Genomic DNA, 15,314 nt, shown 5'->3' with positions numbered 1-15,314 from the left:
AGACTTACAGGTAATTTGGAGGTATATTTTTGATAAACCCAAAATGCACTTGCTCTTTTATCCAAAAATAAGAAAGTAATTCTTCAATTTACTTACCCCTGTTGAGCTTTCTGGAAGAGCTCCCTTAGTACTGACTGCCGGAACTGGACAGGTAAACTGAAGTTTAAGTTATCTTCAATGAAAATCTTGACTACGTCCTAGAACACAGACATAAAATTGCATCCAGTTCAAAAACCATGGCAAAGTTTCTTTAAGTCTTTCCAAAAAGGGGAAAAAAAAAAAAAAAAGTCTTTCTATAATAGAAAATACATACTGAAGAAAATCACAAAAATACCTTTCTAGGAAAATCTTTCCTAAAACTTTAAATTAGATTGAAGATAAAAACAGACACCCAACCCCTCCTTTTCAAACTGAAGATCATGGACCAAAAATAAGAGGTGAAGGAAGACTCAATCAATAAGAAGCAATTCAGGTATATTATCAGAACTTGTAAAAACTCAGGGCGCCTGGGTGGCTCAGGTCATGATCCTGGGGGCCCTAGGATCAAGCCCTGCTCGTGAGGAGTCTGCTTCTCCCTCTCCCTCTGTCCTTGCTCACTCACTTTCTCTGCAAATTTTTAAAAAAATCTTAAAAAAAAGTTGTAAAAATTCTTCTCATCCACTTTAAACACAGGTTCATACAACAAAACTTTAAAAATACTAAAACAGTTAAAATAACTCAGCTGGAAAAAGCATGCAAAGAAACAATTACAATAAACTTAAATGGTTTAAAATATAATAGCTAGAATGACAGAAAATATTCGTTATCATTCCATACAGACTTTGTCTTGGCTCTTTATCAAATCAAGCAATGTAAGAGGAGGAGAGAGCAGTGACAAAGTAGGGAGACAGGGAAGAGGATTTCCAGAAACATTTAAAGTTAATCAGCTGCCACCACAAAAATACTGACAAAAGTGGTTTCACAACTACAGAGCAAGCACTGTTTCACCTCCATAGCAAAACATGAACAGCCTAGGCCTAAACATCAGCAAGACAGCCTCTTCTCACATGTGAGAAGACACATTTGTTACAGCTGTTCAAATAACTACATTCATTCATTCCCTGGGAGTGGGGGGCAGAGGGAGAGAGAGAATCCCAAGTAGGCTCACGCCCAGTGCTCAGAGTTGGAACACGGCTCAGATCTCATACAAGCCCAAGATCATGACCTGAGCCAAAATCAAGAGTTGGACACTTAACTGACTGAGCCACCCAGGCGCCATCAAATAACTACTTGATCAGCACAAAAACTATACAGTTTATATGAACAAACCCGATTTTTAAAAACAGGCTAAATATGATTTCTACGATACTCCTGTATATATAACTGTAGTGATAAATTTCAGAGTTGCAATAAAATTGTGATTTTCCTCTTCCTGGCTACTCATTATAATACCTTCTGATTTATAAATATTGGCTCTTCATTATATTCCCAGTTAACATATGCCTATCCACGAGTAATATTTCTAAGGTCTTGTTTACATAGGTTTACCACCCAGAGAGCTTCTTAAAAGATTCCATATCTTAACCATAACTGACGCCCACCCTCCATAAGCCTGTACTAGGGATATATAACTAAAAGATGTTTAAATAAATTCATCTGTATCTAATCTGTCTTTAACAAAGTTTAGTTTTCTTCCCTACAGCAAAGCAGAATTTGAAAAGCAGGCAGAAGTAGGGGAGGAAATACTATCCCCTCTCTTCTATTTTCTGTTGGGGGGGAGGGAATCAATTCTATTTAAAAGTGAACTAAAAAGCGTGGCTAAGCGGCTCCTGGGTGGCTCAGTCTTAAGCATCTGCCTTCAGCTCAGGTCATGATCCCAGGGTCCTGGGATCGAGCCCCGTGTCGGGCTCCCTGATATGGGGAGCCTACCAACACCACTTTGCTCACTTTCTTCTTCAGTCTTAATATTTGCAATGGCTAACAAGGCCGGGCTAAGGCCATAATTCTAAGTCAGACACAAAATTTAAGGCTCCAAACTAACAAGTCTCTACCTTTAACTTTAAAAATTAAGAGTTCCGCTTACAGAGTTTTTTAAAGAATTTACTTAACATGGGCAAATTCTATACCTTCAAGAAAGGATATTATCAAAACAAGTCAACATCTGTGTAGCACACTGCTTAGTTTATAAGCTGTAACTTCTCACTCGATTCTCATAGGGAGCCTATGAAATGAGTTAATTATTACCACCATTTTAGAGGCCAGTCTGTTTTACTTGCCCCTACTCACACAACCGGTAACTGGTGGTGCCAGAATTTGAACTCAGTTCTGTATGCTTTCCAAAGCTTTTCAACTGCCCTATTACATCCCCATCTTACATCTTACCTGATAGTTGCCAGATCTCAAACAAATATGGACTTGACTATATGGAGTTAATTGTTGAGACGTACTATCAGAGGAAGGTACAAGAACATCACATGCTTGACAATAGCCTGCTAACCGCTTCTCATCTATGGTACAATGAAGAGATAATGAACCTATCTGTAAAGTAAGAAGTATACATCATTAACCATCAATGTAACAGAAACAACAGTCTAGTACCCACTCAATGCATTTTAACATTACAAGAAAACATAATGGAAAATTCAGAGCTGGAGGAACCATAAAAAACAAAAAGGTGAAAAGTTTAGAGCACAGGTTAGCAAACTATTGTTCGCAGGCCAAATCTGGCCTATGGCCAATTTCTGTAGAGCCCTTGAGCGACATTTAAGGTTGTAAAGGAAAACAACAGCAAAACCACACACAACAACAAATGAGTATATGCAACATAAACTGAATATAGCCCACAAAACCTAAAATATCTAGTATTTGGCCTTTTGTTACAAAAGTTTGCTGTCTCCTGGTTTAGAGTTTTCAGGCCAACATACAAAAGGTAGACATCACCAGTACTCTAAGTAGATATGACATTTAAGACATTAAAACAAAGAGCAAATACTGTTAAAAACCACCTTAAGATATTTAAAAATACGTAAGAGGAGAACGAATCTGATGAGATGCCCGGACAAAGTAAAATGGGGATTCCCAATAGGTCTAGAACAGGTTTAAAGTAAATCTCTTTGTGCTCTCTCCTTCTTTCTACTTCAAATAAATAAAATCTTAAAAAAAAAAAAAAAAGGTAAATCTCTTGAACGTTTCATCTATTTCTCTGATGAGGAGAGACTGAAATGGGAATTTTTCTAGGCACCAAGCACACAGAAACCTAGTCATATACTTTAGAATTCAGTTGCCCGAATCATAAAAATAAAAATGCAAGTAATAAATGAAAAAGTTCACCCTAAGAATTAAGGAAATGCAAATGTTTTAAAGTTACTGTTATTTCACCCAACCAAATTAGCAATTGGAGGGGGGGAAAAAAAAGAAAAAACACCTCGCAGTGCAGATCAGCGTACCCTGAGAGAAATGTACCTGGAAAGCAACTTGGTTTTATGTTTCACAGCCTTTACAAAATTAATAATCATTGACATGATAATTCTACTTGTAGGAATTTAACTTGAAAGTATCTAAAAACCAAGCAAAAACTTATGCTTGGAGATAGAAATATCATAGTTTTACAATAAATAAAAACAACAAACATAAATGCCCAAATATGAGGGAAATGAAGGAAATAACGGTACATCTTATAAGCAGAAGAGAACACATTTAAATGTCTATCCAAAGATTGTAGCATGGTAACGATATAGTAAATATAATTAGTGTAAGCTTATCTGTATAAAAACAAAGAATGAAAATAAGAAGAAAATAAGCTAACATGACAAAATGGGTAATTTCTAAGCAGTAGTATTACAGATTTTCAAAATGTTTTCAGTATTTTTTAAAACTCACCAAATGTACTACAATGAACACTTGTGTTTATTATCACCAGAAAAACTAAAGCCAAAAAATATATAAGCCTTTAAAGGACTATTATGTGCCTGTTATCACTATACTTACCTCTGCAATTAGTTCTTTGGTTCTAAAAAACTTTTCTCTGGCATGTTCATAGACAGCTGAATTTGTAGAGCCCTGCTGGAAGTATGCGGCACCCAAATCGTAACACACCTAAAATGGTAACGAATACCAATTTGCTCAGTAACTTTTCATTTCTAAGAGCTGACAAAACTCAAAATGTTTATCTCAGCAAAACACAGGTACACATACTGGGGGAAAAAAAAAACCCCAACACATTTCACTGAGCAATGAAACGACGTTCTTAGTCATAAGCAACAGGATCCAGTGGACTGATTTAAGCAGAACAGAGATTTAACTGGTAAGATTTCAGGTGGCCTTTAGAATTTCTGGGCCAAAGAATCAGGCTTGGAAAAGAAAAGGGGCAAGGGAGGCAACAAGCCAAGATGAGAGCCCAAACTGACCTAGTGAGCACGGCAGCTATCTCAACACTAGACTCCAAACCTCTTATCAGCCGCGGCCACCAGCACCACACAGAGAGCAGTAGCCAGCTACACTCCTGCTAGGGCTGCCCCTGGAAACCAATGTCACTGTCGCCATTGCTACTACTCACCATCTTCATGGATTCTCTACCATCTCCACATCTCTAATTTTTTTTTTTTTATGATTTTATTTTAGAGACAGAGAGAGTGCCAAGCATGTGCACAAGCGGGGAAGGGGCAGGAGGAGAGAATGATCGGAGTCAAAACCAAGAGTCTAATAACACTTAACCAACTGCGCCACCCAGGCGCCCCAATAGCCACTTCTTTTTAAAGTAGGGGAGAGCAACTGACTGACCAGAGTGAAATATTAAGAAGTTTGAACTACAAAAGGATAGAAAAAGACAACTGAAAAAGTACTAATAGAATTTGTGTACTTCTTCAAGAATCTTCTTAAATTTGACGCTACTAGATTCACCAAATGCAGAACTCAAAGACTCAGATTATTTAATTCAACTTGAAATGTTTTATGAACAGGAACAAGCCCCAGAAAGCGACAATATCTGCTTAAAGGCACATAACCAAGTACTGGCAGGGCCCAGCCTCATACCCAGATCCCCACAGCTCCTTATATCCTGTCTTAAGTTTATTCTACACATGGCTGACAGATTTTTTAAGATTTATCTGAGAGGGACGCCTGGGTGGCTCACTTGTTAAGTGTCTGCCTTTGGCTCGGGTCGTGATCCCAGGGTCCTGGGATCGAGCCCTGCTTCTGGTTCCCTGCTCGGTGAGCCTGCTTCTTCCTCTCCCTCTGCCTGCCGCTCCCCCTGCTTGTGCTTTCTGTCAAATAAATAGAAATAAAATATTTAAAAGAAAAAAGATTTATTTAAGAGAAAGAGGGAGAGGGAATCTCAAGCAGACTCTGTGCTGGGTGTGACATGGGGCTCAACCTCACAACCTGGATATCAGGACCCCGGCAGAAACCATGAGTCAGACGCTCAAACAAATGAATCATGCCAGCGCCTCAGCAGATCTTTCTTTAAAAAGTCTCTACATTTTTCTCCCAAGTAGGAGAAAGTCCAAATCCCTTGGCCTGATCTTTAAGGGTCTCAGAATCTGGACTAACTTCTCTCTCCAAATCTCTCATTCTCCTCTATTTCAACCACACCGGCCTTGCCTTTTCAATTATCCATTCATATCAGATCCTAGAAATAAACTTCATTCCACACCCTTTATTCCCATCTACACAAAACCAACCTTAGCCAATGGGTACTTATTTCTCCTCCAAGCTCCTAAGCTGTAACAGTGTGATATCCATTAGAACTACTCTTTACTGATATGCAATATATATATACATATATATATATATATATATTCTGTCTTCTTGAGCTAATCAGGATGAATTCTCTGCCTCTAGGATACTGCTTTCTACTATTTAATCCACATCAAATATCTGGCTGATTTTCATTCTAGAGTGCTTTCTCCCACCTGGAGCAAAGGGGTGCTAAGGAAGTTTAAAAAAAAAAAAAAAAAGGAAGTGGATATACAGTTATTATACACACGTGCACACGTACATACTATAGTTTCATGTAATTCCCCTTTCCAGGCAAAGACAGAGTACAAGATACCAAAAAGGTATTTTCAAGTATTACTGTATTAACTAGCCATCAAAACAAGCTGTTTTTTGTTGTTGTTTTGTTGTTGTTTTTAAGATTTTATTCTTAAGATTTTATTTTTAAGTAATCTCTACACCCATCGTGGGGCTCCAACTTAGGTCACATGAGTCGCATGCTTCAACTGAGCCAGCCAGGCATCCCCATTAGAACAAGTTTAAATCTAGGGGCACCTGGCTGGCTCAATACGGCATGCAACTCCCAATCCCGGAGACATGATTTTGAGTCCCCCAATTAAAAAAATAAAGCAAGTTTAAATTCTATAATTAAGAGGCAGTCAATAGGCTAAAAACGAAAAGCCTGATAATAACGCTGCCCCGAAGGACAGTAAATACTTTCAGATTTACTGGGGAATGAATGTAAAGATTTTCCTTTTGAGTCAGGTAAATTTTAGTAATACAAAGAAAGCACTTTAAGTATTAACATGCCAGAAAGTAAGTATTGCTACTGATATGCCATTCAAGACACAGAATTCGGACTCAGCCTCGTAATTTCACTCTATGGTGAAAATCAGAAGCACTACCAATAATTTTTAAACAGACTCTCAGCGATTATAAGATACTACAGCACCAGAAGCCCTCCTATATGCAAGTTTCATTAACAATTTAAAGAAGTTACCAATTGTCAATCCTCACAACTCCTATTACAACTGGGACCTCATCAGGTACTGAAAAACTACTATCTTCAACTCTGCGAACAGCTAATCTGAAAAGGCACCTCCCAACGCTGTCATAGTCATTCCTGCCCATTTCAGAATGGGAAGCAATGATTAAAGAAATCATGCAAGGGCTGCCTGGCTGGCACAGTGGGTAGGGCATGAGACTCTTGATCTCAGGGTTGTGAGGTCGACCCCCACTTTGCGGGTAAAGTTTAATTTTTTACAAAGAAACTGCCAACTGTTAAAAAAAACAAAACAAAAAAACGAAAAAAAAAACAATGACATGCCAATTCACACAAAAGAATACAGAATATAAAATGCACTATCCTCGTGGCCCTCTTTAGGGTTTGAATGTTTTGAAATTTCTATCATACTCAAGGTTCTGTGCTAAAAAGTGAGGAAGACGTGAAATACACATTAAAAAAAAAAAAAAAAAGACACCTCAGAGAGTCTACAATCCAAAAGAGAAAACGACAACATGAATACGTAATTTCTCACAACATCAACTAAAAGCTGTCGAAGGGATTAGAGCCCAGAGCTACAGAAAGCAGACAACCTTAAGATTCTTAAAATACTAGTTACTTTCTCTAGGAGCCTACATTTTTCAAAGCATACTATTTGTTTTTCAGAGGTTTTTTTGGTCTAATTAAATGTCTCATAATATGAATGAACTGTAAAATCAGTTACATGCTCACTGCATTTTCAATATTTAAACTCTTTTCTAAACATAACTGGGAAATGTTTCAGAGACAATAAATTAAACAAAATTTCCCTTCCATTTCTTTCAGAAATATTTGAGTGAAGTCTTATAAAATTTACAAATTAAATATGATGCAAAAGGGCACCTGGGTGGCTCAGTCCATTAACCGTCTCAGGTCATGATGCCAGAGTCCTGGGATGGAGCCCAGCATTGGGCTCCCTGCTCAGCAGGGAGTCTGCTTTTCCTTCTGCTTCTCCTCTTCCCCCACCCCCCCCCAACTTGTGCAGGTGCTCACATAAATAAAATCTCTTTGATAAATATGATGCAAAGTTTTAATAGCATCTTAAGTCAAAATCAGAGAGACGAAGGCAGAAATTAAAAATACTAGAATGATCTCATTTAAGATTTTCCAAAAATTTGCCATGCATTGATTAAATACAGACGTAAATACCTGGCACTGCATCTCCTCAGTTCTGATTTTCAATCCAGCGGTAGAACTCTCAGTTTCTCCATTTACCATGCCTGGCTCCACTGCCAATAAATCTAGTGTCCTCATCGTGTGGACATAAAGATCCTTGTTTAATGTAAGGGCTGCCTCTAGTACCAAAATAGAATCAGAAGCTTGCTCTTTTAGCTACAAAAATTCAACAAAAAAAATTATTAAAATACAGAAATCACAGAAAATTAACCAAAATTATTCACAGGATACTCAGTAGCTTGTTGTACTAAGCTATTAAAAATTTTTTTAACACAGGAGCGCAATTAGATCTGTTGAGATCATTATCATGAATTTTAAAAACACAGTAAAAGTTCCTATTGTGAAATCAGAAAATACAAAGTGGAAAATACTTTAACAGAAAATTGAAAGAAAAATGCTTGAAAGATTTGCTTCCACTGATTTATTCAAGAAACGTTTGTATGCATCACTGTGTCAGCCATTTAGGCGGCACTAGTAACAAAAATAAAATGATGCAGGTTTTTTCTTCCACATTCAAAATACTACAGCATGTTAATTTTATACAGATACAGAACGCTTATCTTCCTTCTCTCCCAGCTCCTGGACTTTACATAGTATCTCTGGCACACTGTAGGTGTTAAAGAATTAGATCATTTTTAAATTATGGTAACTCCCACATTTCTACTTTTATACTAACTAGATTAAAAAAACTGCCACATTTTTCTGACTGCAGAAGTAATTTTAAAATATAATATGTGTTTATTGTAGAATTTTGGGAAAATATTAAAGAATATAAAGATATCACCTATAAGAGCCATTTCTCTTACCTGCTCAAGTATCATGAAAATTTGACAAAGAATTAACGGCAGAGCACCACCATTAACACTGAAAAGCTGCACAATTTACAATTACCAAACTACGTTCTGTACAGTAAAAACCTAAACGTCATTGCTTCTAGACCTTGCCAATTCTCATATACCTAAGGTGAGAAGAAGCACGTGAAGAGACTCTAAACGCGCCCCAGAAATGTCAAAGTGTAACTGATGCTGATACTCACTACTTTCAAAATATTTTCTGTTAGCTCTTTCTCCTGTTGCATCTGATTCATACTAAAAGAGAAATGATTGAAAAGCAACAAATGTTACTCAAAAGACTGAAAATTCTAAGCTTCAGAGCGTTATTTTTCAAAGTGAAGTGAAATTTAAATAAAAGTGTTTTTAATACGATTTCTTTTCAAATAAATAATAAATAAATACAAACAAACAAACAAACTCCAGGTGCCTGGGTGGCTCAGTCGGTTAAGCATCTAACTCTTGATTTCTGCTCAGGTCATGATCTCAGGGTCCTAGGATCAGGCCCTGAGTCAAGCTCAGTTTGAAGATTCTCCCCTCTGCCCCTCTCCCCACTTGCACACTCTCTAAAATAAATAAATCTTAAAAAAAAAACCAGAAAAGATACAAAAATTCAATTATGATGCTTACTTAACCATTATTTTCCCATTTGCTTTGTGTTTAAAAAAATAATAACCCTCAATTTTAGACTAAAATTTACTGGCAGCAGAAGCTCATTTACTAAAGTTAGAAACGATGCTCTCTAGCTCCAAATTCGGGTAAGCTGCTTCTGAGAACTAAAGAACTAGGTTTAAAACTCCACATACAGATAAATTCAGTAATTAACTTTTGGACTCTAATTCAATTTTGCATATTAAAACAATTTCCTATACACGGAACAAATACACCTTCACATAAATTTAATTCTATAATCTTATACTTTGGAGCAGGTGAGCTAACACCAAAGATGAAAGGCACAATGCACAAAGCACCCCCCCTTATCTTTCCAGAGCTCTCTATTCTACATGTCCAGAGCCCTACCTGATTCTCTCACCCTTCCAACTCTTCCAAACCCTCTGGGTTCTACTCTACACCTTCTGTAGCAGGGGTTTTTAAAAACTTGCAAGAAAAAAATTTTTTTTAACTCTGATGAAAAAAGTGCCAACAAAGGGTCATATCTGCCAACTTACACACTTAACTGAGGAGGTCCAGGTTTTGCCTGTTTGACAGGAAAACTACTTTGAACAATTGTTCTAATTGCCCTGAAGAAAAGACAAGAAAAAGAAAATTTAATACATTATAAATGTCGTTTATTTTTTTCAAGTACTCCTTAGAACATTTGTATTATAAATTATCTGAAGTTTTGGGCGCCTGGGTGGCTCAGCCTTTAAGCATCTGCCTTCAGCTCAGGTCATGATCCCAGGATCCTGGGATGGAGCCCTGCATCGGGTTTCCTGCTCCGCGGTAAGCCTGCTTCTCCCTCTCACACTCCCCTTGCTTGTGTTCCCTCTCTCACTATCTCTCTCTGTGAAATAAATAAATAAAATCTTAAAAAAAAAAAAAACTACTTTTGGGGCGCCTGGGTGGCACAGCGGTTAAGCGTCTGCCTTCGGCTCAGGGCGTGATCCCGGCGTTATGGGATCGAGCCCCACATCAGGCTCTTCCTCTGTGAGCCTGCTTCTTCCTCTCCCACTCCCCCTGCTTGTGTTCCCTCTCTCGCTGGCTGTCTCTATCTCTGTCGAATAAAGAAATTAAAAAAAAAAAAAATCTTAATAAAAAAAAAAAAACTACTTGAAAAAAATTATCTGAAGTTTTAATTCAGATAAAAACTTAAGTCATTCACATTTTTATCAGAATGCTCTTCTCATCTATGCAGTCATAAATTTTCTCCACCATCAGACTCACAGTTTACAAGATCCTCTGAGAGATCTCTAGGCTATAGGGAACACTTAAAAGCATACCCCTGAAGGGCGCCTGGGTGGCTCAGTCGGTTGAGCATCTGCCTTCGGCTCGGGTCATGATCTGGGCCAGGGTCCTGGGGTCAAGCCCCGAGTTGGGCTCCCTGCTCAGCAGGGAGTCTGCTTCTCCCTCTGCCTCTCCCCCACAGCTTGTGCTCTTTCTCCCTCTCTCTCTGATAAATAAAATCTTTAAAAAAAAAAAAAAGCATACCCCTGAAAGCCAGAGTGCAATTAAACAGAGGCTGCCAACATATTTTATGTCTATGAAAAAATTTACCATCTGTTGTAGAGAAGGATGGCCATGGCAGTGGTTGGAGGTAAAGTGGCCAGATCCATGTCCACATGCTTTGTCCCAGGAGGAACTTTACTGATGCACAGCAATTCATTTAGTAGCATATTCAATACTGGAACAGACAAACTTAAAAGGAAAGAAGCAAAAGGTTCACGTCTGCATAAGCATAAAATACGCAATTCAGTATTTTCACTGAAAATAATTACATTGTTAAAGGACTACATCCACAGGGCTATTTTATTCACCTGTCTCAATGAAAATATTAAATTTCAAAAAATTTTTAAAATCTCATTATGAAAACAATTTAAACATACACAAAAGTAGTCAGAATATAATGAACCCCCATGTGCCCATCATCTAGTTTCAACAATTATCAACTGAGAGCTAATCTGGTCTCATCTCTATTCTTACTTCCCTTCTTCCCACACTATTGTGAAGCAAATTTTTTACATTAAATCATTTCTTCCTTAAGTGTTTTAGAACAGATCTCCAAAAAATTAACTCAACAGGGGTACCTGGCTAGCTTAGTTGGAAGAGCATGTGACTCTTGATCTTGGGTTCATGAGTTTGAGCCCCACCTTGCATGTAGAGATTACTTAAATAAAAAATTTTAAAAAATTAACATATTCACATTAATTTCACTAAAAAGTTTTCAGTTGCTTATCAAATATCCCAGTGTTCAATTTCCAACTGTATCATATACATCTTTCTTTGTCTCTTGATATGCCTTCAGTCTATTAATGGATAGGTTCTCCCTCAGATTAAAGAATTCTTTCCTTTAATTCTAACGCTTAATGCTGCAGAAGGGTGGTGAAAAAGCGTTTAAACACTACCAGTGAGAGCGTAAACTAGTACAACTCTTCTCGAATGCAATCCAGCAATATGCATCATGGGATTTAAAAATGTTTATACCACCTGAGTCAGCAATTTAACAATCTGTACTAAAGACATAACCAAAAATTCAGATAAAATTTAAGGACAAAGATATTTAAGGTTCTGTGATTTATTAGAGCGAAAAAGTAGAAAAACTAAGTATCAATGGAAGAACAGTTAATAAATTCTCCACATGATAGAATTATCTCCAAAAGAACAAAATGGGGAAATGTTCATTATATCATTATGTGGGGAGAAAAAGAAAAAGGAGGAGTGCCTGGGTGGCAGAGTCAGTTGGGCATCCGACTCTTGGTTTTTGACTCAGGTCATGATCTCAGGGTCATGGGATCTGACTCAGTGCTCAGCAGGAAGTCTGCCTGAGATTCTCTCCCTCTCCGCCCACTAATTCTCTCTCTACAATACATAAATCTTTAAAATATATACACACACACATATACACATACGTATATGTATGTGTATACATACACAGATATGTATGTGTGTATATGTGTGTGTGTGTGTGTGTGTGTGTGTGTATGGAGAGGGGTGCCTAGCTGGCTCAGTCAATAGAGCATCCAACTCTTGATCTCAGGGTTATGAGTTTGAGCCTCATGCTGGGTGCAGAGATTACTTTAAAAAAAAAAAGGGAGAAAAAAACAAAAGTTACACAAAAATGTTAGACGTACTTGTCTCCCCTCCCCTATTATTTCCTAGTTTCTGAATTTTACAAGGTATTTTCTCTTTACGTTGGGAGAAAAAGGGGATGAAAACAAGTCATTTTCTAAGCGTAGCCTTGATTGTACGTATTTGTTAACAAATAAGCACAGACTCTAAGATATTCTAATAGTTTGGGAGATAGTGATTGGTTTATGACCAATAAAAAATAACTGAATTATTTAACAGCAATAACTATCATTAATTTTCATTCATTTTCTTCAGATATGTAAAAATAGACTGAAACATTTAAAACTGTAGGTGTGGATTTTCCCTAGTTACCACATCAAATAATAATGATAAACCATGTCATTATGGATAAGCCTATACTTTAAAAGGTGATTTAAATTCATCTAACATTCAAGTATTTTATACCTTTTGAAAAACAGCTGCATATTTTACCATATTTTTCTGTATAGAAAAATAATTTGCATTTTAAGGGCCGGTTATCATATAAGCATATATAGAAATAACCCAAAATATCTGAACAGTACTTCAAAAATAGATTTCTTTTAAATCTTGTATACCTTTTCTCTAATATGTCTAAATCCCACTTCAAATGTGCAGCAACTTTAAGAGCAAGTAGTTTTAAGATACGATTTCTCTTGTTATCAGGCGGAGGTTGCACCTGGTTTTGTTCGTTAACTGAAGGTTTGGAAGCCTGTTCCAAAAACTGAACAATAAGTTGAACTGGTGCAGGATCTAGGGTGTAAAAGAAAATAAATTCTTAAATTTCAGTTTTAACTGTGAAGATGCAAAAGGTTTCACTGTACTGGTTTTTGGCCACAGAAAGAACCCCAACAGCTCTCTAGTTATATTACTAAGGAATATGATTTCTAAGAAGTATGCTTCGGGATTACAGGGAAGATCAGGAAAGGTGGTAAGGAGAAAGGGTATCAGACTGGTGCAGAAGAAAACACCTTACAAGTAAGAACATAACGGTTCTAAGTATCCAGGTCAGCAAATAACCAATGTCAATTAGAGGAAAGACAGGTCATCTTTAGAACTGTTTTAACGCTTAATTATCGTGACCTGCATCAAGTTACCTCTCTGCACCTGTTTCCATCAATGCAAAATAGAAGATACCACCACCTAAACTAAATTATGAAGACTAAATGAGAACAGATGAGAAGCATTAAGCCTGGCACCCACAAAGCACTCAATAAATGTGCGCGAAAAGCAATGAATTAAAAGTACATAATATGATACCGGCGGTAAAACTGCCGGAGTGAAACCACTAACTTCTGGCAGAGTTGTCTCCACAATTAAGGCTGATGGAGACTGAACAAGCTACATCTTTATGAACTTTGTGAGCAAAATACTATTTAAGGAACGTACTTTTTCATGCCTGTACTTCTTTCCAGAAATGCCTGGAGTTTTCCTCTTTCCCTAACAGCGCTCATTAACTGAGATATTAATCATGATCATCTTTAAACAACCACGTTACAACTGTATAGCATTTCCTACTCAGAGATTTTTCTCATTTTGATCACAGGACGGAGTTCTACAGGGGTGTGTCAGAGCCAGCCTCCCCAACCCACGCAATCTCACAAGACCACCTCGCAGATGCTAAAACCCCAAACAGTAAAAAAAACCAAGGGGGAAGGGGGCGGGAGGGTGTCTGTTCTGCGTTTTTAAGCCCTCCACGGCGGTGACCCCGCTCTGGGATGCTCAATGCTTAGCGAGAGGGCCGGGCCAGAGCTCGACTCCGGCCGGCGCCCCCCGGGCCCGCAGCTTCTTGGCCGAGGAGGTGCGGGTCCTGAGAACCAGACGAGCGCCGCTGGTGCCCGGGTCCCGGTTGCCTCGGGGCGCAGGCGCCGCGCTTACCCGGGCATGGCTTGCGCAGATGTTTCTCCAACAGCGACTCTTCCAGCAGGAACTCGAACCAGCTGGTCTGCGGCGGGGTGCAGGGCCGGCTGGAGGTGGCCGCCTCCCGGTCCGCCGCCTCCGCGCTCATCCTGCCCCCGCCGCCGCTACCCCCAGGGACGCTTCCCGGCTCCAACCTGACACTCGGACGCGTGCCTCTGGCCTGTGATCTACGGAACCTCCCGGGGCGAGGCCACACTCTAAACGTCCTGGAAACCCACACAACTCAAAATGGCGGCGCGGCCCAGCAGGAGCTGGGGCGCTTAAGCCCGCCTCCTTGCGCCGCCGCCGCGCCTCCAGACCAATCGTGGCTCTAGTTGTAGGGAAAGGGGCGTGTCCAACCCTTAGATCACGCCTCCTCCCCGGTTGCCATGGGAGACGACAGGCAAAGAAGCTTGAGTCGCAGGTGGGCTTTCCTCCTTCCTTGGGAGATTCTCATCAAGAAAATGCAACAGCATCATCCAGGATTACAGCGGACGTCAATGTCCTCATAGAAGACAGCGAAGACTACACGTGTAAACTGTGATCCAGGCAAAGCCTGTCTTCGGTGCTTTCAATTTCCCCATTTCCATTTCCTAGATTTCCTCCCTCTTAGGTCCTCTCGGCGGAGGAGCCCTACTGGCTTGGGCACTAGCGTCCCTGACCACCCTTCCTCGAAGGATGACGGAAGGATGGCCCACAGTGAGATCCAGCTTTTCTGTTACTTCTCAAGACTAGCTCTCAATATTTAGCTCCTAATAAATCCTCTTGATATCCCAGCTAGAGATATTGTTAATACCATTTTACACTTACCTCCATTCTGTAATGTTCTTATGTTTTTTAATTAATTAAAATCGGGAAAAGTGTATTCGTAGATCCTGCACACGATCTCTGTACAGAGTGCAGACTCGTCT

At 38.9% G+C, this 15,314-nt stretch overlaps 1 protein-coding gene across 5 annotated transcripts in view; it reads right to left on the bottom strand.

The window, feature by feature from the left end:
- Positions 1-14,680, bottom strand: part of INTS8 (integrator complex subunit 8) — a 53,106-nt gene extending 38,426 nt beyond the window's left edge. For 4 of the 5 annotated variants that reach the window (XR_004627846.1, XR_004627845.1, XM_034668324.1 and 1 more), the window contains exons 1-9: positions 14,383-14,679; positions 13,083-13,257; positions 10,954-11,094; positions 9,909-9,980; positions 8,946-8,997; positions 7,883-8,065; positions 3,967-4,074; positions 2,362-2,517; positions 97-197 (exon numbers count right to left, since the gene is read on the bottom strand). Coding sequence is in view for 3 of the 5 variants with exons in the window: in XM_034668324.1 (XP_034524215.1) it covers positions 97-197; positions 2,362-2,517; positions 3,967-4,074; positions 7,883-8,065; positions 8,946-8,997; positions 9,909-9,980; positions 10,954-11,094; positions 13,083-13,257; positions 14,383-14,512 (1,118 nt within the window). In the remaining 2 variants the exon portion in view is untranslated. Of the gene's footprint in view, positions 1-96; positions 198-2,361; positions 2,518-3,966; positions 4,075-7,882; positions 8,066-8,945; positions 8,998-9,908; positions 9,981-10,953; positions 11,095-13,082; positions 13,258-14,382 lie in introns of all 5 variants that reach the window. The other variant, XM_034668325.1, reaches the window with a different exon arrangement.
- Between the last annotated feature and the right edge of the window lie 634 nt (positions 14,681-15,314).

The sequence above is a fragment of the Ailuropoda melanoleuca genome, chromosome 9 (assembly GCF_002007445.2).
Source record: "Ailuropoda melanoleuca isolate Jingjing chromosome 9, ASM200744v2, whole genome shotgun sequence".
In the NCBI taxonomy this organism is placed as follows: Eukaryota; Metazoa; Chordata; class Mammalia; order Carnivora; family Ursidae; genus Ailuropoda; species Ailuropoda melanoleuca.
The sequence above is the reverse complement of the archived record's forward strand: the minus strand, read 5'-3'. Positions and strand labels throughout refer to the sequence as shown.